The sequence below is a fragment of the Paramisgurnus dabryanus genome, chromosome 19, assembly GCF_030506205.2.
Source record: "Paramisgurnus dabryanus chromosome 19, PD_genome_1.1, whole genome shotgun sequence".
Classification (NCBI taxonomy): domain Eukaryota; kingdom Metazoa; phylum Chordata; class Actinopteri; order Cypriniformes; family Cobitidae; genus Paramisgurnus; species Paramisgurnus dabryanus.
This window is the reverse complement of record NC_133355.1, coordinates 15,210,477-15,237,041: the sequence shown is the minus strand read 5'-3', so window position 1 is coordinate 15,237,041 and position 26,565 is coordinate 15,210,477. Positions and strand designations below refer to the sequence as shown.

Below are 26,565 nucleotides of genomic sequence, written 5' to 3'. Positions count from 1 at the left end.
AAAATCAGTTTGTAGCTTGGGAACCAAGTAGCTTCCACAGCGCCAGTAAATCTATGTATGCTTTGATTTATTCCGATTCAGTCATTTTAGTTGTCAACAATATTTAGTAGCTTACTAAAAAAAGGAAATATTTATACGTAATGTGAAGCATTACTAACTCTAAGAGATTTGAGATTGACACTTGAAAATACAGCGCTTAAGTGCTTTTACCTAAGTCAAGAAATTACATTTTCTGCCTCCTTGATTATGATTTACTGAAGAGAACTTAAGTGCCTTTGGTTTGACTGGAGCAAGAAAAAAAAAAAACTACGATGCCTTGTTGTTCTTTAGCTTTCTTGCTCTCTCTCTGTGGTAAATGAACTTTGCCTTGACATCTGCTGCTTTTTGATGTTTTGGCTCAGGGGCTTGCAATTCCCAATTCTCTCAGGCTTTATAGTAGCTTTGTAGAAAGTGAAGAGTGATCCCTTGGCAAGAGTGAGATGGTGTCGAAGACAGGTTCGAAACTGTGACCGTGTTTGTGTTTGTATGGAGGTCAGACTCAGCCAGGGGAAAAGCTATTTAGTTGAGTATTTCTAACTGACAGCCATGACAAAAATACAGAATTGAGTGTAACTGCCCTAATGGTTGCCTCAGGCGTTCAAAGGGGGAGTTTATTTAAGAATTCTATATGCATTCATAGCATTCCCAACCCCATCACCCAGTACCACAGTAATGATAAAAGCTTTATGCGCTAGCTGAATGTGTTTTGTTTTTTGACAACTTCATATTAACACAGCAAATTTGAACACACATCTTCAAGGTAACACCGTATGTTTAAAGTCCCACTGTGGGGAAAATCAGGTTTTTACTGTTGTGTGATGTTTTAAAAAAAGTATTTTCTCCATAAAATTGGAAACAGATTCATTCCCACAGTTTAAAATCGCCTTGGTTCCCAACATCACAAACATTTAACCAATCACATCAGCACAGATGAACGTGTGGATCAGTAGTTTGAGTTAGATGTTTGGATGCAGCATAGACTCTGTGCTGAAACGATTGCAGGACTGCTGCTTCAGCTCTGCTTCTGTGCTGCTCACACCTGCGGGGTGAGTTCTGTAACCTTTTAAAGGTGACAGAGAATGAAAAAACATTTTTACCTTGTCTTTGTTGAATAATGGTAGTCTACCCGCATTCACAAACATACAAAAAGTGCTAGACATGCTAAACATCTCAGTCTCATAGAAATTCCTCTTTTAGAAATGTCAGCCAGAAAACGGCCCAATCTGAAAAACTGATGCTTATGACATCACAGGCATCTCACTGCCCCTCCACTTTAAAATAATTGGCTACATTTTTTGAGTGGCAGCAAAGTCAGCCAATCAGTAATGAGATTGCAAGTTAAGCCAGTAGGGGGAGTGAAATAGGTGCAAAACCACTTGTTTAAAATCCCCCACCCTTATAGAGCTATCTGAGAGAGGTTTTTAGGAAGCTTCTAAGGCATTACAGACCCAAACAAAAAAAATTGTCTACATGTCACATCACAGAACAAGGATGAATACCATGTTCAATCATTCCATGTCACCTTTAACATCAGATTTTCACAAGTTTCACAAAATGCCTTCTAGGAATATTTTCTTCTAAAAATATATAAACATACAAAAATTTAAAATGAAAGAACAGACCCTCTGCTTTTAAACAAACAATAAAAAAGTTTCATACTATCTTAAAGGACAAGTTCGGTATTTTAGACTTAAAGCCCTGTTTTCAGATTGTTTGTGGTGAAATAGAATGGTTTTGACTGAAATTTCGACATTTTCGGCTGCCCTGAGAATTTTCGCGTGTTTGTGTTTCAGCTCAGACCTCTACAATGGGTTTAATGGTGCACTGGAACAGTCCTTCCTAAAATGCATTAAACTTTCGTTTACAAAGACGTGAAACTCACCGAGTGGTCAGGGGTGTTCACTGGTATGCTCACACAAAAATCGCTCCAAAAGACGCATTCCAACAGGTTTTATCGTAGTTTTTACCAACTACTCCGCGCCGGGAACTTTGTTTCTATTCTTGTAATTGGCAAAGGCGGATTAGCGCTACCACCTGGGCTGGAGTGTCTATTATTCAAACTCTAAGCGGAAGAATGTACGGGTGTGAGGAGTTTGGGAAAATAGGTCCACAAGTTAACAACGAATGCTAAAACAGCTGTTGGAAAGCATCTTTTGCAGCGATTTTGGTGTGAGCATATCAGTGAACACCCCTGACCACTCGGTGAGTTTCACGTCTTTGTAAACGAAAGTTTAATGCATTTTAGGAAGGATTGTTCCAGTGCACCATTAAACCCATTGTAGAGGTCTGAGCTGAAACACAAACACGCGAAAATTCTCAGGGCAGCCGAAAATGTCGAAATTTCAGTCAAAACCGTTCTATTTGACCATAAACAATCTGAAAACAGGGCTTTAAGTCTAAAATACAGAACTTGTATTTTAATTTTTGCTCTGTATATAAACTCTTAAATATGGGTATTTTCCTTCAAAAATACGTTTTTTTTAGCAAAAAGCTGAAATAATTGCATGTTTGTGAAGGATTTTTGTTAGAGATTAGATTCAGAATGATGATCACCACATACATGGAGTGTAAAATTAATAAATAATTTTGGTAACACTTTACATTGAGGTTTATTAGTTAACATTAGTTAATGTATTAACTAACATGAACAAACCATGAGCAATACATTTGTTACAGTATTAATTAATCTTTGTTAATGTTAGTTAATAGAAAAAAAGCTTTTAATTGTTTGTTCACGTTAGTTCACAGTGCATTAACTAACGTTAACAAGAGTTTAATAAAGTATTAGTAATTGTTAAAATTAACATTAACAAAGATTAATAAATGCTGTATAAGTGCAGTTCTTTATTAGTTCATGTTAACCAATATAATTAACTAATGTTAACTCATGAACCTTTTTGTAAAGTGTTACCATATTTTTTTGCTTCAGTTTTTTTTATAAATTTGGTAATGATGGATGATTCGTGGTATTACAGATTACCATAAAACACGTTTTTAAATGCAAATGTTTTCTCTTAATTGATGAGATAACTCGTCAATGGTGGGGAAAGAGTTAAAGGTTAGTGCTGCAAATGCAGAGTTCACGTATGCATTGTGTGAAACTGATAATAGCATTTATGTGTCTGATACTGCGGAATGTAGCATCTATTTACAAATATATCTATGGTCCGAGGTGGTGCTATTGATTAGAGGCGGGGACTAGTTTACATATTCATAGATCCGTGAATACGAAATGAGTTAATTTCAAACAGTTTTAAAGCATGAAGAAATTACTGTGACAGGTAAAACTTTTATATATGCTATTATGATACTCAACGATGCATTTTAAATGATAAAACAGGGAGACTTTAAATATTCCCCATGATGAATTGAAATATTTATATGGTGTATTATCCAGTCTTCCATTACCTTCTCTATGTTCAAATGGACTGAGCGAAGCGGTAAAGATCTCCATTAAAAAAACGAAAGGCTGTAGGTTTACATTTTTATGATGTTTTCAATTAGCCTGGGTGCCAGCCGATCTTAGCCCCGCCCACAACATTTTGAGGACGGAAGATCGGTCTGGGGTTTCTCCATTGAGGAGCTACTATGCAAGACCCAAAGCTGGTCGACCAATCAAATTGTCAGGGCGGGCTTTATACGATGATGACAGATGATCAACAGTAACATAATCAACCACGTCACCAAAGAGCACGTGTGTTGAATCTATTTACAACGAAATGGCTGCTGTGTGGATTCTTACATTGAGTCTGTTCTAAAAGATGTCGACAGAGCATTGATTTTAAAAGAGGAACAGAGCAACGCGATCAAGGCATTTGTTGATCGGAAAGATGTTTTTGCCTTCCTTCCTACGGGATTTGGCAAAAGTTGGTCGCACTTATGGAGGACCAAGTTAAAGAAGCAACTGAAATGGGTATCACAGCGATGCAACTCGGCGTGCACGACAAGATGGATATAATTAGCGGTCGTTGTCAGCTTCTTTTCAGAACCCTAGAATCGTGGCTGCTGAATAAGTGGAGGGACATGCTAGGCTCCGATATTTTTCAAGCAAACGTAATGGGTATCATCGTGGATGAAGTTCAACTAATGTACAAATGGTAAGAGAAAGTCTTACTGTATGACTTAGTAAATACTTAATGTTGGGATATAAATGAAATGTTGTAAACATAGTAGGTGCTGATGTACGTTCGCAGGGCCGCCTTAACCTAATGTGAGGCCCCGGGGCTAAGAGGTTTTGTAGGCCCCCCTTCCCCTCGATTTATAGTGTAATTTTTTTTTTTTAAGTGTAATATCTAGGTAATCTACATCACAAAATGCTTTATTTTTTTTCGAGACATACAACTGTGAGTTTTCCCTCTTTGAGCCAGAAAACACCATAATATTGTTATTAACATATCACTGAGCCCACTTGAGCATAAACACAAGACACTTTATTTAACAACCACACACAGCAACACGTGGTGATAATAAAACCTAAATGTGTGAAAGTATATATGTTTATAAGCTTTATATTTATATAGTTTTTGGAATATACAAATTTGCAGAAAATTGCCACTCATACTTAAATGCTCACCACAGTTTTAAAAATATAATAAGTTAAGGTTAGTTTTAAAGTGAAAATGCATTAATGATAACAAAAGATAAGTCTTTATAGACTGAATCTTGTTAAATGCATTAATGATAACAAAAGATAAGTCTTTATAGACAAAATCTTGTTTTTTAATCAGTTATTTATTTTGTAGGCTATTGAAGATATAGTATGCATTGTATTTAGTATTTATGCATACATAAGCATGTAAAACGACCAAGTATGAATATGCACAAGACAGACAGGGAACATACCTGTATATAATGCTGCGTTCCAGGCAGGTTTTTAAACCCGTGAGTTACGACTTCAAAACCACGACTCACGACCCTATGCGTTCCAGGCAGCCTGTAACTCGTGTTTTTACAACCTTCTACTGGTGAAAGTGCACTGGAACGGCAGTCAAACCCGTGACTTCCCACCCGTGAACTCGTACTAGATCGATGTACTCCCAGTTCAGAGTCGTGAGTCGTGGTTTTGAAGTCGTGAGTTACGGGTTACAGGTTGCCTGGAACGCAGCATAAGATCTTTAGATAATGAGATTATAATGGTGCTATCAGGGGATGCTCATTTGAGATGGTCTTGTCGCTCTTTACTTTCTTAGACTTGCACCTTTACCGTTGCATCTCTTTCTCGTCTTTCTAAACCAACAGATGTATTGTGAGCTAACGTCGCGTCAAACTACATCGCTCCAGCTGCGCACGCGTCACTGATATAAACGCGAGTAAACTTAAACTTTATAACAACTAACAGCATTATGTGCGGGAACTCCTTTCATAATTTAGCGGCACAGTTTCTTGTGCATGTTTGGAGAGACTTCTGCATGCCAGAGACTCAGACAGCTGCACGAGCACAGAGAGAGCGAACGAGCGAGCGCGCGCACGAAAGAGAGAGAGACCTGCACCTCACTAGTGCTTATTATGAAATTTCAGAAATTACTCTTTCATTTGTTGGTGGATTATTTCCTGTTTCTCTGTCATACTCAGTCTAACGTGCAGGAATGTCAAGTTGACAACGCGCACTTAATTACATTACGCGGAATAAAAAATATGTTACGTCTGACATTTTGTTTCACGTTAAGTTACAACGGACCAATCAGCAGCCATGTAACGTGCAATTAGAGTGATTGACAGAAAACCTGACAAGTTACAAAACAATATGACCTTTTCAGCTCATCATGAACGCAAACTTGGGAGGCCCTTGAACTTGGGAGGCCCCTGGGCTTCAGCCCAGGTAAGCCCGTGCATTAAGGCGGCCTTGTACGTTCGCTAACTTAGACTTAGTATAATCACAATGTTAGTGTCATTGTAGCGAAATAATTAGCAGTTCGGTCAGGCTGCAAAAGACGCTCTGATTGGTCATAGGTCTATACAATTGAGTGCAGAGGCATTTTTCGGTTGAGACACGCCTCATAATCAAAGCCCAATGGAGCGGTATCAGACTCAAATTCTGACTAGAATTGAGTATGACAACGTCAGGCTAGTTTTCAATAATCTTTAAAAATAAAATCATTCCAATTCCCAGTTTTCCACTGAATTTCTGCTAGGTGAAATATAATGGTGAAAGTAGCAAAACTGGAGAAAAAGAGAAGCAATTATAAATCCTCTTTTTTCAAGTTAAAAGAATGGAATTAGCATTTAAAACGTAGATCACCTTTTTCTCAAGGCCCGATGAAGACTAAATCTCAAAAAATATATTAATTCTGATACATTAACATTTTAAGAAGGCGGTGATGTGGCTGTTAACAATGCTTGAGGAAACCAGCCTGAGCTTCTCACCGCACACCAGAGAGCACAGAGGTGTGCAGACAGTTCGACTAATGCATGACACGCAGCATATATTTAAGCCCTCGTCTGATTAAAGACTCAACATTGGATTGAAATCAACAAGACAAGCTACCAGATAATTAATGCTTTGTAGTAAAACCAACATCTCACTTAGATGCACCCATTATTACTTTTTCAACGCACCAGCCTAGACTGTAGGCTTAGTGTTGTTTGGCAACATAATGTTCACTGTTCTGAGTTGTAAAAATCACTAATGCATAGCTCCGATCAACACTTAAAAAACACATAACCACATGCAAGTCTCACAGCAAAGCGGCACCAGAACAGCCGGCCGGTAATGAAACGGTCATTTAGTCACTAAGGTTTCTGGCTTTACAACAGACCACAGTACTTAACAGTCAGAGATCATCAATTTAGTTTCACTCTAACCCTCCACCATCTGTGAGGAATGAGGATTCCCCTGCATATTTGTATTGACTGCCTTGGGCCAGTGGGGGCAGTTGGAGCCGAGGGTAACATGAGTTGGGGGTGCATGCACTGAATAATGCATCTCTCAGACCAAACCTGTCATTGTGTGAAATATTGCCGGCATCATTCCTTGTGACAGAATAATGAAACATTAAAAAAGGCAGTGGAGTGCTGCATTTTTAAAAGAGGGCTTCAGAGCTCTGCCGTACAGATGAAATGAGCGAATGGAGGAGGGTACGCCTGTCGTGTGTTTGTGGATGGATGTTTGTTTCCTGGTGGTTTCCTACTGTAAGAAAATCAAATCAAAAGTTTGCATGATGTGTTAAACAACCCAGATTATGGATCCAGTAATCAATCCTAATGGTCAAGAATGAGTTATGTGGATATATAAGATGTGAGGAGTGCTAATGAAAAATTCAATTAATGTGTCTGACATTTTTTCTTGTAAATGTGCATTTTTTTATCAGGTTTTTGTCTTTAGATTCAGTAATTTCACTTTAAGGCAATCTTGAAACATTAAATGCCTTGTTATCACAAAATAATGTAACTTTAGTCACATTGGTATTTAATAAATCTGGTAGTCTTTTACTGCAAAACCCTCAAGTGCATGCAATAATTTTTGGGAAAACCCTCCACTTCTACAAAAGTCCACTTCTTTGGACAAGACATAATAAACAGTTGCAAACATGCAAATGATGAATGTCAGAATGTAAAAATGAAGAAACTAAAACACATATTAGTGATTCAAGATTGAATGTGATCCATGGTCACTTCGCATGCAGTTGTTCATCCAATTCATCTTCCATGCACTTAGAGGACTTTGCTGAAAATCTTAAAATATTGTAGGATTTCTGAATGGCCTGTGGCCGGGATTAAGCAGATTTAAAGTGAAGATATTTGATGAACATACAATACATGATGAGAGTATTTTGTTAATATCATTATCTCACTTGTGGTGTTTAGCAACTTTTGCATCTGATCTCATGTTTCTTAAAAATATAATTAGCTTTCCTAAAGGCTCAACTGTAAAGCTGGGCGTACACGGTGCGAATTCTGACGGTCGGAACGTCGTGAGCTCTCGCACACGACACGAGTGAGTTTATACGAAAATAATTCGGACGCAGTCACACACGACAAGATTTTACTGTACGACTTGACGAGTTCTGACGTAGGCATTTTCACCCCTGTGAGGATGAAGTAGGCTACCTTTCGTTGTGGCAGAATGTACAAAAAATAAAACAAAAAGAATAGGGTAAAGATATTGGCTTAGTATATAAAACAGCCTGGAATTTCTGTTCTTTTGTATTTCTATTTATGCATTCCGAAATTGCAATATAGGTCTGCTGTGGCGGTGAAGGAATTTCTCTGGCAGTGATTGTTCGTGCTAGCGCATATGCGGTTTTACCGTCTTCTTAATATATCATGTTTTTAGTGCCAAGTAAATATCTATATTGCTATTATTAATGTTACATATATTGTTGCTTTTTTATAAATATGACCGTTCAAAAAACACATTCAGTGGGCCTATTTATTTATTTGTAAATGCAGAATGAGGAGCAATGAGGTAAAACGCAAGCTAACGTTACACGTCTTTCCCTTAATAATTAAATTATTAAGACAACACATCTATAGCCAAATATTAATTTGTAAAACGAAAATAATTTAATTTAATATAAGCACACTGTCTAGGCTTGTTATGTGCAAATGTTCGGTCAATGCGGTGTCTTGAAGTAAAAGTGAGACAGCATTTATGCTCCTGTAACTGCACAAAATAAATGCCATATAGAAGGCATTGCATATTAATATAGGGCATTTTCACAGTAGGCCTATGTAAATTAATACATAGCAATACAAATATAGTATGAAAACAAATTAATCATTATTTAAATAAAGTTTCAGAGATAGCCTACATTTTTAGTCATTTAAATGTTCTCATCATTTCAAAACAAGCTAAGGCTACCATATAACTTACACTGGCTATCATTTGTTTCTTTGGTCGAAAATATGTAAAAAAAATATATGTGTGTAAAAATACCGAACAAGCTCACTTGTTAAAGCAGAAGCTCCATAATAAGATGGGAAACATCGTCTCCGCATATGATCATCATGTTTATGTCTCAATAAATGCATATCTTAGCCTATTAAACATGGACATTCCGTCGCGACAGCCCTTTTAATATCCAATCATTTATAAAACTACAGCAACTTTGGCACAGCTTGGATTACACAAAAATTGTGACATTCTTTGTACATCCTGTACTGTTTAAACCAGTGGTCTCTGCACGGAGTCTAATAATTTTTATATTTATTTATTACATAATTTAGTTGGCTTATTTTATGTTTACATTGTAAATAATGATAAAACATATTAACAAGTAAAGAAAAATCAACAAGTAAAACAAAAAAGTTTTAATATCAAAAAGCCTCGTTTAATGCATTGTGGTAGCACTTATCAGAACAGCGGTATAGCCTAAAACAACAACTACACTCTCTCCTGTTTCCACACACATCCAAAGCTGTGACCCGACATCACAAAAACTGTAAAATAAGCTGATCAAGAGGTCGTCACTGAAAGGACCTGTCATATTTGTCATGATGTCCGGTAACCGGAGTGTGTGTGTGCGCGAAACATAGCCAGCTATAGAGTAGTCATCAATATTTGAGGTGGCAGTGCTACATTTGTCTTTCTTCTTCTGCTTTTTGTACATTCTGATTGGTCAAATTCAAGTGCTTTGCCAGATCGTCTCGTACACCCGCACCAACACTACGAATTTATACCGACAGCTCCCGAACTTTTTTGACATGTTTAAAAATTATCGGGAGGTCGTAAGGTGCTCGTAACCTGCTCGGCTCGGCTCGTAATTCCTCTCACACGGTATGAGCCGCGACCATACGAGCATGAACGATTTGCTCCCGAGGAAAAAAATCGCATGCGAGCCCCTACGACAGCAAAAATCGCACCGTGTACGCCCGCCTTAAATTATGCTAGGAAATTGTTTTAACTTAAATTTAGCATTTCTCTCATCACTTTACTTGCTATCATTAAATTGCATTATGTATTATCAATATATTGGCCTTTCGCCATCCTGCTTTCCAAATATCACTATATCAGCCATTAAAAGACCCACATAGGCCAAAAATGTTTGCCAAAAATGCACTCAAAGAAACAGCCATGGTAACTTAAAAGATTCCTCTTAAGTCTGAATAAATTAGATGTAATTTTTTATGCCACTGTATTATAACACCATGGCGAATTTATGGCGCCTGATAAATCCAGTGGACCGTCCTCACAATATTACAGAAATCAATACACATAGCAAACACAAAACTAAACTCCTCTGGATTATAAGATCCATTTCAATTCGGTTTTTATCTGACAAAACAAAAGCTTTTATGACAACTGTAAGATATTTATCTCCACTCCAATACACAAGCTCAGTCAAGGCTTTGATCTACAGGGCACTTCAAGCTTTTAATCGTTCCCTTTCTTGGTTGGATGTCTGATGATACTTCAGGTGCATGAAAATGAAACACCCCTCCCAGCAGGTGTCCACCATGTACACGCTCAACAATAAGAACAAACTAGATTTACACTGCCTTTCATTCTCTCTTTATTCACCTTTATATTTAAAGGGGACATTTCACAAGACTTTTTAAGATGTCAAATAAATCTTTGGTGTCCCTAGAGTACATATGTGGAGTTGTAGCTCAAAATATCATATAGATCATTTATTATAGCAACTGTTAAAAATTGCCACTTTGTAGGTGTTGAGCAAAAATGTGCAGTTTTGGGGTGTATCCTTTAAAATGCAAAAGAGCTGATCTCTGCACTAAATGGTAGGGCTGTGGTTGGATAGTGCAGATTAAGGGGCAGTATTATCCCCTTCTGATATCACAAGGGGAGCCAAATTTCAATGACCTATTTTTTACATGCTTGCAGAGAATGGTTTCCCAAAACTAAGTTAGTGGGTTTATCTTTTTCACATTTTTAGGTTAATAGACGCACTGAGGACCTAATTATAGCACTTAAACATGGAAAAAGTCAGATTTTCATGATATGTCCTCTTTAAGAGTGTAGTACACAAATCATGCTTACATAATTCTATAACCATATGTATAATAGTATAGACTTTGTCAGTGTTGCGTCATAGCTGGAGGTGTGGCGTGAGGCGGAGTCGGCGTGGGGAAAACAATTAATTCTCAATGAAAACGACGTTAACCCACATAGCCTACATAAAAATCACTACTGCTGCTCGACAAAACAAGATATGAAGAACAATTGAGCTGTCAGGGTTTCCCGCAGCACTTTGCAGTTCGGGCGGCCCGCCTAAGCTGGGAAACGCTACAGCCTTAACTAGGTCATCCAAAAAAGAAAAAAAAGATAAATTTCGCGCCACAAAAGGCAGTCAAGTGCATCTCGGAGAATAGCGTGGACGCGCTTCACACCGTGAGCGGGCACGCGCACCACACGGCCGATGAGAAAGATGTGGTCCGGACCGTCACTGTCTAGCCAGTTGATAAAACATCTTGGAGCGTGCCTGTACGCCACACGGCCGAAATGAGATGAAGACATGGTCTGTCATGTCTGGAGGATAGCCAGTTGATAAAACACGTGTCCGTGAGAACTGTAAGTGGACTTATGTTTTGGGGTTATTTAAGCATGTTATTGTATTAGTCTATAGTTCTTGCAAATTTAAAGTAAGTTAGCTGGTGATTTTGTTGTTTGAGCAACCTGCTAGCTAGGTTTCACATGCCTGTTGATTAGATATTTGTTAAGCGCTCTTGCTCATGTTATTTATTTAACTTAACTAACATAAAACTAACTTATAATAGAAAGTACCTGGTACTCAAAATGTGCCAAAAAGTTTAGCTAACTATTATTTTTGAGTTCATTCAACATCTATCATAGATTTAAGTTAAAGCAACACCAAAGAGTTTTGGCTCTTTGCTCCCCCTACAGGTTAGAAGCGTAATTGTCCCTTACCCACTGTCATAAATACTGAGGCATAGCTGGCTCTGATTGGATTGTAGGTCTGCCGTAAAGCAAGTTTTTGTAGTATTCACTCGGACTACAGGACCACTACCCGACGTTTGGAAACTTCTTTAGTGCGGTTTTGGCCGATAGAGGGCTGCAAAGCGAATGTGAAAGTGCTGTTCACCCTGTTTAGAGTGGATGAACGACTGAAACTGTTTTGGAAGCGTTATTTTAAGGTAAAAAAAACTCTTTGGTGTTGCTTTAACAGTATTTTTTTTTTGAGTTTTTACTACTACACCAAAGGTAAAGAGTTTAGGGAACTTGAAAAGTAGATTCAACCATAATTAAATATGTTAAGTCAAAAGCCCTCTAGTGGCGGTTTTTACCAAAAAGTGACGTCATCATTGAAAGGGCACTCAGATGTGTTTCAAAAGGATGAATTTGCTCTTGGATGCAAATAATTACAAACTTTTGGTGTGTGTGATGAGTTCAATTTGCCAGGTAAGCTAAGAAAGAGTCTGTCACTGCAAATTTACTTCATTTTAAAGTTAAATCAACACCATTGGTTGAGGAGGTTCAGTTCCCAGCATGCTTTGCATGAGCCTGCAAAACGAGAGCATTTTTGAAATTAAGTGATATTTTATGTGTTTTTTAAACAAAAAGACTCATTAGTGTTAAACATTTATTTATCTTGGAGATTTAGAAAAGTTTGCTATTTTTTTAGTTTTGTGCTTACCATTGTTCAGAAGTGTAGTGCCTGTGCTTATGCTTCAGGTCAATAATGTGTTGCTTTATCATATTAATAATACCTATGTGAAAGTCAGCACTGAGCTCAGTCTCAACACACTTTCACTGGTATCAAATTTTCATGAGTCACATGATATGTTTCTGTGATTTGTGAACTAAATTAAATGGTAGTTAGTTTACTTGAATATTTTGAGTACTCTGAACTTTTCAGGTTTAATGGTGTTCTGTTAAGTTGTAAAATGTAGATATTTGAGTAAAGGAAACTTAAGAAAAACAAGGCCTAGCCTAGTGGTTAGAGTGCCGGGCTTGTAACCCGAGGCTCACGACCGGCGGGTTGCGCCTGTGGTGCCCTTGAGCAAGGCACCTTAACCCTAATTGCTCCCCAGGCACTGCAGGGATAGCTGCCCACTGCTCCGGGTGTTTGTGTGTCAAGACTTGCAGTGCGTGTGTTCACTGGATGGGTTAAATGCAGAGGTCACATTCCAAGTATGGGTTACCATACATTGGCAAATACTCACTTCACATTCACATTGAAGTTACATAAATTATATTATTTAATTTATATAAGACTTTATCTAAGTTTTTGATTTGAATTGAAGTTGTCAGTACTCAAAACTTTTAAGTTGGCAAACTTAGAAAAATAGCGGCAATCAGTTGGCTCAATTTTTTTGAGTTAGTAGAACTTATCTGGGTTTACAGTGTAGCTTTGAAAGCATAAACTTCTACCTTCCCAAAAGCAACGCCTCCTCCAAAACACATGAACTATGCTTTTAGCTATTTCTTTATCCAGACAATGGCAACAATTCATTGAATACTAAATAAAGTTCAATGTAATTAAAACATATTTTAATGTGCCATGTGTATTTTATTCTTAGAATATTCAGCTGTTAGCAAAGCTCCTAATATGAGTCTCCAGTGTGCTGTGTGTCACACAGAATAGCTGCTCTTTCGTAAGGTTTCATAAAGATTAATATGCTACCTGAGAAGGTAGATTCCTATCTGGTCATTATGCAGTTCACTATGTGTTGGAACAGAACTCCAAAGTGAATTAAGGTACCAGAAGTACTGATGAAAAATTTACACCAAATCCAAACTAATTAAAACAGCATGTGGGAAACTGTTCAGTTAAGTGTTGCCAAGTATTGTGGCCAGAGCCACATTTATTCATTTTTTTTTAAAAACCAATTATGCCCTACGTGGCGCTCGGCTACAGTATGTTAATTAAACAAAACTGATATTGCATTAAGCCAGATATAAATTTAAAAGTGTGTGCGTGGTTAACTAATTCTTCAGCCTCTTTGCAAGTCAAATCACTTATTAATAGCTTGCAATTCAGTTTGAGGAACAAGACAGATTGGAACTATTGTTTATGAATAGATTATCAATCACCTAAGGGTTAAAAACCATTATCCAAGTCACTGAACTACTGTATTGTTTCATCACAATGGCCGGACCTTCATCACAATGGCCAAAACCATTGCAAAATCCTTACTTTCCTTTGTGTTTCTGCAGATTTTGTTGATGTTGTGTTTTTGCATCAATCTGCATCAAATCTCTTTTTACAGAAATACTATTGAGCATGGCAGTGAAATCACTAATTCAAAAAAGCCAATATTTATGTTTGTAAAATGTACAGGCAAGCAATATTTTACACCGCTTTGGTACCGCATGCAAACGTGCCATTGCTTAACAGGAGTGTGAGCTGGTGTAATGTATTTTGTTTCAGGAGCTGAATACACCTCAGATGCTTACGATTCATTTTCACTCTTTTTCATTTGCGTAGCTGTCATGATTTCACTTTCAGCCGGCTTTGTATTAAGGCTTCATTTCCAATGACATCTATATCATTTAGGACCTTCCATCAGTGTGCGAGCAGTCAAATGACCGGAGACGAGCCCCAAGGGAAACATCACATACAACTCACATAATGGCAAACGATGCTTGTGAGAGAGGTCCAGATTCCCCATAACAGTTAAACTGACAGTTACATTTACAAGAGGAGGCTTTTTTGTCCTGGTTTCAATGCCAGTACTTCAAAACACTAAGGCCTTATTTGTACAGGACCAACAGCGTGATGTGTCTTTCATTTTACAAGAAACTGAGATGAGAGCCGGAATCAGAAAGTTTGGAGTTGTTTTCTTATTTCAAACTTTCATTGTACAATGTAATTTCCTACAAAAGCTTGGATATTACAATCAAAGGCTGTTTACAGACATTTTAAGGGTCTCTTTAGAAAACAGCAGGTCTAGGATTCTGGGTAGGACACAACCTACTGAGAAAATCAGCATTTGCTTTGAAATCTAAATAACAAATGAGTGATTTTTAAGCCTAGCTACACTTAAAAAAATAGGGTTGTTGGGTAAAATGGGTTTAAATTAACCTATTCTTGGTGTGCTGGGTTTTATCAAACCATGGTTGGGTCAAATTTTCTAGGTTTGATTTAACCCAGCAGTTGGGTTTGAGTAATGCGAGTCATTAGAAACCTGTTTAATGTCCACAAATGATCTTTTTGAAAAGGTTTTGTCTTTCTACATTTTCTTCCCCAGCGTGATCTCTTTTAAACTGGAAGTTTGTCTCCATCTCATCTCTGTGCACTGATACAGGGATGCTGAAACTGTGTTTTATCTTCCTTCCAGTCAGCTCTTCCTTTGACAGGAAGCTTTTGAGTATAAGAGCGAGGGGAGGAAGCTAGTTGCTAAGTTACACACCTCCTGATTTGGAAGCAGCAAATCCAAGGATATAAATTAATACAGGGAGACTTGTATACATTTGCATAATCCAGATCAGACTGCAACTGTTTGCTGGTCATACGATTTTCACACTTGGAATGAAAGTGGATGAGTTTCCTGCGTACAACACCCACTATAGGTCAGGATTCACATGGAAGTGGTTGTATTTTTAAAGCAGTTTTAATTCCGCATGTGGTGCGTACATAATCTATTTTGTGTGTAGGGATGGGTATCGTTTACACTTTCGATATCGGTAATGATACAGCTTATCAATTCTGGTTCTTATCGATACTGCTATCCATGCTACTCTCTATAATTTGGCGCAAAAAGAGAATTTAATACAGCGTATTGCCCAAATTTTTTTCTCATTTACATACTTGTTGTTTTCAGGTTATGTTAATGCCATTGTCTCAATCACTACACACAAACACCATAAGGGACTTATCACACCAAACGTGCTTTGAACACTTGGAAACGCAAGGCGCGACGCACTGCTTTTTTTTTAAAAAGAGCAGTGCAACGCGGCTTTTTATATTGCTAAGCAACCACGGAGTCAGCTGTCTTGTCCATATGCTCATTTACAGATTTTTTTTATATATCTAAACAGTAAATAACAACGTTGCAATGATTAACTTTTAAGACTAGTCTTAGTAGTTTATGCAACCGGCCACATCATAGCATAGCGCCCCCAGCTTAGCCGGGGTGGACTTTTGGATATCACACACAAGTCAGTCCAGCGTTGGCCACATAATGACATCATTCAGGAAAACAACATGATAAGCAGCAGCTTCTACTTCGCTACATTAACACCAATGAATAAGGAAAAAACAACACAAGTATCATTAACATGATCATTTTTCCTGAATCTTATCGATAGTCTACTATCGACCAAATAGACCTTTCTCACAACTTCCGTATTTATGACCGGAACTACGCAATCGTCGCGGAAATCTACTTCCTCCGCAGTCAAGGCAATGTAAAAAGCCGTATCTGTTCCATCAATTCCCTGTTGATGGTGAAGGTATACAGAAGTGGATTCAGGCTATCCGGCGAGACTTATAACGTGTCGTTTTAGTTAACAGTTCAGTAACAGTTATACTCGCTCTCTACTTACCTAGAAATTTATTGACAAATTCTTCATGGAAAAAGTTTTCCTCCATTAGTCGTGTCACATCAGCAAATGTAATATTTGGCAAATCCGTTAACGAAGTTTTGTAGACTCTTTGATCCATTTTAAACTTGCCCGGGTTTATGTTTTTCTGGTGTGTTGACGCTTGACAGGAACTCCGCTTACACGACGATTACGTATTTCCGGTTACTGTGAGAAAGGTCTATTACTTTACGGTCCAAAAATCACCAGTTCACGATACTTATCCCTAGTTATGTGTACCTCTCTCTGGTGTTCTTATACATGTATATGGCACTAAAATTATCACACATGCACACATGAGATTATTTTCCCTACTACACACAAAAAGCTGTCATAAAACTCAATGTCGAAGCAACTTAATAATGCATGCCATCTTTTGTTGACAGACCTATATTAAACACATAATGCTGTGTTCCAAAGCAGATTTAGTGCAGCACTTCAGTATACTTCAGTCTTTGCTTTGTGTTTTTAAATTTGGTAAAGGTGCATCCTGGTTTGTTTTGTATTTCTAGGTACCTACCGAACTCCCTGGGTACAGAGATAGCGTACACACAACTCTGTCCTGTTGTGTAGTTCCTTGGGAAATTGGGTGACAGGACCGTTCCCTCTGTTCCAGTAGAGCGACTTCCACACGGCGCTGTTCACACAAACACACACACACTCACACATTTGAAGATTGGAGTTAACAGCTTAAACAATCGTGATAAAAGTGTTTCTGATATACCAATCTCAACCTACGCGATCTTGGCTACTGAGGAATTGAGAAGAACCATTTTAAAATGTAAGCCACATTTATACTTTGATCATCTGCAGCGGGCCAAAATTGTTATAATTTTGCTTTCGGATACAGCAAATTCTTAGTTTTTGTCGTGACTGGGTTCAAACGCTTTCAGGGTACCTGTGCTGTACAATTCAGATACAATTTGTGCGAGTTTGCCCTTCTAAATAGTGAGTCTCTATTTAAGACTCTGGAGTACTGTGCATAAAGAGAAAACAAGATAGTGTGTACTTGACTAAATGTCAAATAATGAAAGTCTTTTAATAACAATGGATAATCTAAATGAAAGAATTTTGCAGGAAAACATTTTTTTAAAAAAAATTCAACATTTTACTATGTTCTTACCTCAACTTAGACTTTGTACAGCATGTCGTGAATGTGTAAGTAAGGTGGCACAAAATAAAACGTGGCAATTGTTTAAGCTAATAAAAAATGAGAACTATATTGTATGGCGGAAGAGCACTTAGTTTGTAGCACTTTGACCTCAGCGTGCAGTAACATCATCACTCCTGACCACTCCCTCTCGCTTAAACTTCCAGCAATATTACTGTGCCCGAGGTCGAAGTGCTGCAACTGTGCTCTTCTGCTTTACCATATAGTTCTCAATTTTTCAGCTTAAAAAATCGCCACGTTTATTTTGTGACACCATACTTACTTGTGTAACTACTCATATAACAGTCTATAAATAGGGAAAACATGAAAGTGTTTGGTGGCTTCTAAATTCATCCCTGTTTGGATCCTAAGGAATGAATGTGGGAAAGGCTAAATGCTAACACATTCACGACGCACTGAACAAAGATTAAGTCTATGCATACATGATCGATAGGTATGTATTAATGAATCTAAGTGGAGGCAAGATCACAGTAAAACATAAAAAACTGTGGTGTTTTCCTTTAAGCAGGTTTTCAAGTTTTCTCTATGTGGACTTCACCTTGACAGCTGGGTAGTCCTCTATTCCAGCCAGGCCTGCCATCATCTCCCATAATGCAAGTAAGTGTGGAATAACCCTGGAGGACATAGCCAGCTTCACAGTAGAAGGTCACAGTAGAGCCCAGCTTGTAGTCACTGCCCAGCCGTGTGCCATTCATCACATTACCGGGATCGAAGCATGACTCCCTCAGCTTAGCTGGGAAAGAGAAGTTGGAGGAACAGCACACTTTAGGAATTTTTAGGTTTAACTTGCAGGATAGTCATTGCTTAAACCTGAAAAATTACATTTTTTTTCTTACAAAATAACACATTAAACCATCAACTAATCTGCACTTTATTTAAACACATAGGAGTGGTTTCCCGGACAGAGATTAGCTTAAGCCAGGACTAGGCCTTAGTTTAATTTGGAAATATAACTAGTTTTAACAAACATGCCAATTAGATTTTTACCATATTTTACTTGTATACAATGTACTTCACAACAGTGCGTGCTTCCCTGACTAAAAAACATATGTCATGTTTTAAGCCATTCAGAGCAAATACATAAATATTGAGGTATTAATATATCAATAACATCAAAGGGTTGTAAAATATTTAGCTGTAATTGTCTGGAAACATTGTTTAGCCCTAACCGGCAGTCATTCAAAAATCGTGTGCACACAGACATTTTCCTTTAAAAAGAGATGAGACGGGCCGTGAAGCGTTAGCATGAAATCAAATGGATCACATTTTAAATAAATGCTCCTGCTTGTGCATGATTCATCAGGATTCTTCAACCCATCATAAAATAATAACTTAATTAAGGTCTTTGATGTAGAGTTCATGCAGACACCGACAGTACCTTTGTACTCCAAGTGGAAGCCGGTATAGCTGACGGATCCATCACTACGGAAGGCCAGATACATGGTGTTGGAGCTGCTCTCGATCCGCTCTGGAAGCTTGCTGTCCTGAAAGCTCCCTATCAATGGACTGTTGCTGTCTGGGCCATCATAGATATACACAAAGTCGTAGTTGGGCTCTATGCTGAAGCTATAGAAGAGCATGGAAGGAAATGGAAGACTTGTTTTAGTATAAAGGAATCAAAAACTAAATGGTTGTAAAAAGAGTAACCTTTGTAGACAGCAGCATAAAGTTAGAAAATTACAGGAAGGTTTAGTGAGTAGTGAACACACACACACCCGTAGCAGTGGGCAACTAACACTGTAGCAAGTTGTGACTGTGGTGTTTATGGGCCAGCCATCAGACTCGAACTAGCAACCTTCGGGTTTCAAGATTTATGTACAGTGAGAACAATGGGTCTCATTCCCTAATAATTGCATATGTTTTTCGCAATTTTCACACTTGAACGTCTCGCGAAAACTTTCAGTCTAATTCACAACACGTGCGTACGCACTACGCATATGAGTTTGTTTTTATACTTGTTCGTTAGTGAATTAAGAGTGTTCTACATGAGTGGCCACGTGCACAAGGTTAGTAATTTGCATAAAACACGCCCAAACCAGCTCCATATAAGGGTTTTCCGCAGCGCGTTTTGCTTTGCAATTTTTATTTGGGAGGCTTTGCCGTCGCTGGAGGAAGCCAGTGCTGTGTGTCCACTGGAGTAACATTAAAGAAGTATTGGATGCATTAACAAATATTACATTTAATTAATATGACAGAGACGCGCATCTGTATCTAAAATAAAATAGACAGGAGATCAAGTGATTGACGTTTGGAGTTCTCATTACATTTGCATGACGTTTACATTAGCAAGCAAATGCTTTTTATTCAGAGACGTAAAAAGTAAGGAAAGATTTGTCATTATCTTCTTTATAGGTGTAAAAAAATAAGTATATAATAATGTATAATATAATCAGGGATCAAAATTAACTTTTTTATTTGGTAGCACTGGTGCTCCCAACTTTAAAGAGTTAGGAGCACCAACAAAAATTTAGGCGCATCAATCCAAAAATTACACCACAACTACAATGTATATGTTAATATATATATTTTATTAAAAATAAAACACCACCACCCGGCTTTACACATCCTATGGCCAGCTTTTAAAATTTGGTCTTATATTTTATTTATTTATTTATTTTGCTGCATAGATTCCTAAGTAAATACCCAAATGCTGTTGAAATAGTATAGCAGCAATAATAATTTAACAATTACTGGTAACATGATTAAGATTACAATAGAAAATCTAGCAAACAAGGAATCTGACACTCATATTAGCCAATCTGTGGTCTTCATTAAACGCAAGAACTTAATGGTGAAATTTGATTGGTTATGTAACGTTGGAGAGAACACTGAACCTGGGACAGCAGCACACAACATCACAATCTAAATCAAGTCGCAAAACAACAAAATGGGCAGTCGCACAAATGCTGCCAAATATATTTTAAGGTCGCACAGATTAAATGTTGGTCGCATATGCGACCAAAATAGTCGCAATTTCGAGCCCTGTTTAATGCATATACTGTAATAATATAGATCGTGTATAATATAATATAATACAGAAAATATTATAAAATAAAATATAATCATGTACAATCATTATTATAAACATTATAATTACAGCCTAGTATTTAATTATAGTGTATGTGATTATTGCGTACAAGTGGTTTCTTGAATTTTTGCATACATTTAGAAGAAATTTTTTGTTGAATCACGATTTGTTTGTGAAAACATCCGTGCGTAAGCATGCTTAATGAAAAAAACCTATTGAGTTTGTTTGTATGAGTTTGTCGACTATACAAAACAAAACAGCTAATCTTAGTAATGACTAATTTTTAGTATTATAACTCTATTTTTCCTCTAGCATAAATTTTGCATATTGGTTTCAAAGACTATAAAATCTGCATGTTACAAATTATATTGAACTTCTCAAGTTTCACATACGTTTTAAATGTTGTAGTTTTAGTATTTTATTATTATTTTTTATTGGCATTGTATTATTATTGTTTAATTATATATATGTTTTGGCCAATATATATAGTTTTAATATTATAGCAAAATATATTTATGTTTCCTTTTAACATTTAGCTGGTTCATAAATTGTTTATCATACCATTTCACTATTGCCTTGTAGGCTTTTCAAATTGTGACAGCTTCCCCTTATAGTGTGACAATATTCCCTGCTAATGAGGGTTGGTGTCACAAAACCATTTCTAAGAGCTGAAACATTAAGGTATTTTTTATGCAGTGCTTTATTTTTTAAAATAAACCTACCGTGAGAAATATACACTGGAGTAAAAAGCGTGACAACCCCCACCTGTTAGTACAACATGCTAAACTCAGCCTCTGTATTCTCTGCAGGGCCTGCATGTCAGTGCTCCATTAGGATGCATAAATACACACGAGTTAAATGCCACCAATCCATTCCCATAGCTTAAAACTCTGAATGAAAAAACAGCTAAAAGGCAGTATCTGCTGTGCTCAGAGGTTCTTGAGACAGAAAGCCACACAGATAAACGTGATAAGGTCTCACCCATCAGTGGAGTCATTTGCATGAGATGGATTGTGACAGGATCAGATGTGCTTTACCTTTTTTCTATTATGCAGAAGGAGAATGCTAAGCATGCCTGGCACACTTCACTGCGTCACAGTCTACTGCTTAAGGGGTTCGTTTGTAGTATAATTCATACAAGGGATAAGATCCTTTACACCACATTAAAAAAGCCATTAATTTTGGATAAACAGATGCGTTGTTTTTTTTCTACTTTCTACTTTCTGTAGCTGTCAATCACAAAACAATTATTTGTGTGGTAATCAGGTTGAGAGCAGAAAATGTACTGTTGGTAAACAGAGTCAATACAAGTTAAGCTTAACAACTGCAGTGTTGCTAAAGCAGGTCGTATTTTTTTGAGGGGTGGCGTGCTGGTATTGTTCATTTCCAATTTCTTTATGGGCATATTTCATACCGTAAATTCTTTTTTACAGGAAAAGAAGCCAGTAATGGACTGTGTAATGAAAGTCTTTGAGATGGAACCAAATGAGATCTATTTATTAGAAACCTGTTTGAGACATTGCCCCTTTGGCGGACCTCCAACGTGCCTATTTGCTTGAAGAGGACGAAATTTAAACAAAAGAAGGGCTACTACAGATTTCAAGCCAACCAAGAAAACGACACCAGCTGCTATTCTATATAAAAACAAAGTTATCATATTCTTTGGGGCTGATGTATGGCTTTAGATATTAGCGGTGAAGGTTGTGAAAAAATATAAATGCATTTTACCCACTGAATGCCACAAAACAGACCCAAATGGCAGATTTTGTTGTGATAAATGTTGTAGATTTTGACACATCGGATGACTGCTAGATTGGTTTTGAGTTATTGTTGTCATTAGACTGACTGCTCTTGGATGATGAGTCAAAGAGAAGAGAAAGTTTAGAGGTTCAACAGTCACCAATATTTCAAAGTCAGCGATGCAGTATTGTGAGAAAGAGAGAGAGAAAAATCCACGGTGAAGTCTCATGATCTAATTGCTGAATGAGATTATGACACTACACAGTATGAGATTAAGACTATGATTTTAGCTGCATGTTAAAGGCGGGGTGCATGATCTCTGAAAGCCAATGTTGACATTTGAAATCACCTAAACACACCCTTACCCCAATAGAATCTGGACCTTCTTTTGATAGACGCGCCCCACACATACACAACCCCGGCAAGGATGTCGGTTAGTAGACACGCCCCTTACTGCTGATTGGCCTGACTCCCTTTTCCAAAGCGTTTTTTCAAAAATCATGCACCTTGCCATTAATAAACATTTTATGTTTACTTTATGTTCATATAATGTTTGCGGCTAATTTGCACACATATGCACTGTCAGAAAAATTGTCAAAAATGGTCTTTAGTTGTCACTGGGGTGGTACCATTTAAAAAAGTGCATCTAAAGAGGTCATATTAGTACCTTAATGATACATATTGATACCAAATGTATATACGTCTGTATATAAATGGTACATATTAAGGCATTTTATTTTTAAAGGGTACTGCCCCAGTGACAGCTTGGGGTAATATTTTGCTCATTCATTTCTGACACTGTGTGTACAAACTTTCTGTTTCCTTTGCACATCTTGCAGAAAAAAGTTACAAAAGCTGTCACTGATGGTACATTTTAAAAAGATCCTAATATGTACCATTTAGGTAAAGATAATGTACGTTTGAGGTACCATAACTGTATGTACAGTACTGTCCAAAAGTCTCTGGCCACCACCACCAGACTTGTTTTAGAAGTTTTAATGTCCATCCATATATATTTTTCAATCTATTTTATTAAGATACAAACAGAAAATACAGGAAATATGTAAAACAAATTAAAAAAATGTAATTTTCAGAACTAAATGTCTTCTTTAGGCATCGTCGGTGTTTAATGTGTTTAACCTTTCTTGGCACTAAACACATCCTAAGCGTTTTTGAGCAGAATTAATTAAAAAGACTACTTTCTTTAAAATTAGAAATTAGGATTTAATTTTATTTAGATTTAAGAGATCCTGCAGTTTCCTGCCATTGCTCAAGTGTAAGGGGAGTTTACCCTAAAAACTTGACACATCAGTTTACATTTTTATACAGTTTTTAATAATACATACACATTTCCTGTATTTTCTGGATGTATAGAGCCAGTAAATTAAGATCACTATAACATTGCAAAAACAACAAATCTAATTGTGGCATGGTGCCTAAGACTTGCACAGTACTGTAGCTTTAAACCAGGTACAAATGTGCACATTAGAGGTACCAATATGGACCTTTTAGGTACAAAAGTATACTTTTCAAACGGTACCACCCCAGTAACAACTTTTGTACCTTCATGTACCTTTTTCTGAGAGTGTGGATATTACAAACATTGCAATGGCTTTCATTGACAATAATAACAACCTCAGCTTGTCTTCTGTTGACTTTGCATGTGGATGCTGATAAAAATTATACGGCCTCATGCATGGACAAGACCCTCATGACACCCTTTGATCCAGGAAAGGTATTGCGTTCTAGCGATACCATTAGCATTAACACAGAGGGTGGGCCACAGCAACTGTCAAACACCTACAGCATTCTAACTTAACCCAACCTGACCCTGCCTGGAAGGAGAGCCCCGGTAGCACCTCCGGCATCGCCTCGCGATGGCTAAATGAATAATGGATATAATTAGCAACATGATTGGACTGTGAAGGAAATTTATCAAGCTTGCTTTTATACTAATTGGTCACATCACTCAAAGCAAAGACATCACGCTACACCTTTAAGGTGAGTTGAAAAAAATACCATGGGGTTCATTACAGACAAAATGAGCGCAGAAATCCAGCTGGGCTCATTATCTCTCCCAGACATGAAATGCATTTTAATTTAGACAGTGATAGCAGTCACCACTACATAATTACTTAACACGCCGACTGCGGCCATGTCGTAGGTGCTTCTCGCTTTGTGTTGGGTATTATGACGCAGACTGTAAAGTGTTATATACTGTATTTCAGCTCAAATGAGCACATAAAGGAAACGTGTCAAATCTCTGCAATGTAAGGTTCTTTCTGATTCAGCATTTTACTGTCTCATCACCCTCAATTCAAAACTCGCTGACCCCACCACGACATTGGGTCGATCTAAAATGATCTTGCAAAAGGAAACCGCATTGCCTGCATTCACAAAACTTTTGTGATAAGTATACAGACTTAAAGTGATGCTGGCTACACAGACTGCAGTGACCCTGGAGGTGAGGGTTACTGTGGGCATAAAGAGAGGAGATTATAAACCTGATAGCATGGACACAGGAACAGTGTAATAGGTAAGATGGAGGCTGTGTTGTTGCATTGGAGCTAGATTTATTTACCATTACTCATATAATCACAACCACACTGTGTACCCTTTACTAACTGAATGTTATGGAATCAATGCAAATTTTTACTGTATATGAGGCGTTCAAAAGTGTGTCTGATAAGTTTTCTTGCAAATTAACATTTTTATCAGACTCTTATGTTTAGGTTCAGTCATTTCACTTTCATTGAAAAGTTTATTGGTCAGTAATTAAAAAGCCTTACTTTCACTTATATGTAACTTTATTCATTTTATTGGTACTTAAAGGCTCTCTAAGTGAATCTGTGCGACGTCACTTGTTGTTGATATTTGAACTGTTTTCAAACAAACGGAGCGTAGCTAACTCCTCCCCCTCCCTTCCGTGCTTTCATGAACGCGACCAACCCCCACCCCCAAATCCTTCTTGTTATTTATTGGCTGGAACACTTTTTTATGTTTCGTGGTGCTAGGTTTGGCCATTGTGTTGTTATTGCTGTTTGTGGAGCCTGGGCTGTCTACAGAGATCACGTTTTTTTACAGTTTGATCAGCGGTCAGGTAGCAAGCAGATAGTGAGGAGATGTTTGCTGTATGTAACAAAAAATTGTTATGGTCTAAAACGCATGAATTCGCTTAGAGCGCCTTTAAAGGGGTCATATGACGTTGCTACAAATAATATTATTTGGTATATTGGTGTAATGCAATATGTTTACATGTTAAGGTTAAAAAACTCGTTACATTATTGTTGCTCCTCTATGCCCCGCCTGCCTTTCAGAAATGTTACGCCCCTTACCATATTTGGAATTTTAGCTCCCAAAGCACAGTGTCTCCAACATGGCGGCGGTGGCAACAATACTACAGAGAAAATAAAGATTATGCCTTATTTTTTTGCATATACATTTGGACGGTGTTATGCAAATCTTCCCATACACAGTGACATAAATATGCAGGGGTGTGTTTGAATGAGGCGTTTTAAAAAAGAATGAATAAGCCTTTATTTCAGAAAGATATCTCTTTAGGTTTAAAAATGTAATCTTTGCGACTTTATGGATATTCTATATGCATGAACAGCTTTTAACAGTCTAAAGACAAAGGAAAAAATTTAATCGCATCATATGACCCCTTTAACAAATTTAACCGTAAAAAAATCCACTTCTTTGGACATTAAACTGTTGCAAAATCACTAAAGATGCAACTAGAAACATTGCAAATGATCAAAGTCAAAAGGTTAAATTGAATTTAAATAATAAATTGAAATTAATTGAAACTGAAGCACACATTAGGGGGCGCTGTGATCCATCTGACTGCCACATTCTGTTTTGTATTCAGGTCTAAGTACTCACAAACGAGCCAAGTTGGAATTTGACCCTCTGTCGTTTCGCATACATCATTCTTCCAATTCATCGACATGGTGTTTAGTGGATTCTGCTAACAAAGTGGTATTTCTTAATGGCCTGAGGTCGGGATTAAGCGGATTTTGGAGTAAATGTGTTTGATGAAAGTATAATACGTGCTAAGAGCATTCGGTTAAATCTTTATCTAATTTTTGATGGTGCCATATAGCGTTTTTTACATCTGAGCTCCTCATATTTCTTTTAATATTT

At 37.4% G+C, this 26,565-nt stretch overlaps 1 protein-coding gene across 5 annotated transcripts in view; it reads right to left on the bottom strand.

Moving 5' to 3' along the window:
- Positions 1–26,565, bottom strand: part of csmd3b (CUB and Sushi multiple domains 3b) — a 502,030-nt gene that overhangs the window by 118,633 nt on the left and 356,832 nt on the right. For all 5 annotated transcript variants that reach the window (XM_065290793.1, XM_065290794.1, XM_065290799.1 and 2 more), the window contains exons 29-31: positions 19,030–19,217; positions 18,190–18,384; positions 17,001–17,117 (exon numbers count right to left, since the gene is read on the bottom strand). In XM_065290793.1, the coding sequence (XP_065146865.1) occupies positions 17,001–17,117; positions 18,190–18,384; positions 19,030–19,217 (500 nt within the window). The remainder of the gene's footprint in view (positions 1–17,000; positions 17,118–18,189; positions 18,385–19,029; positions 19,218–26,565) is intronic.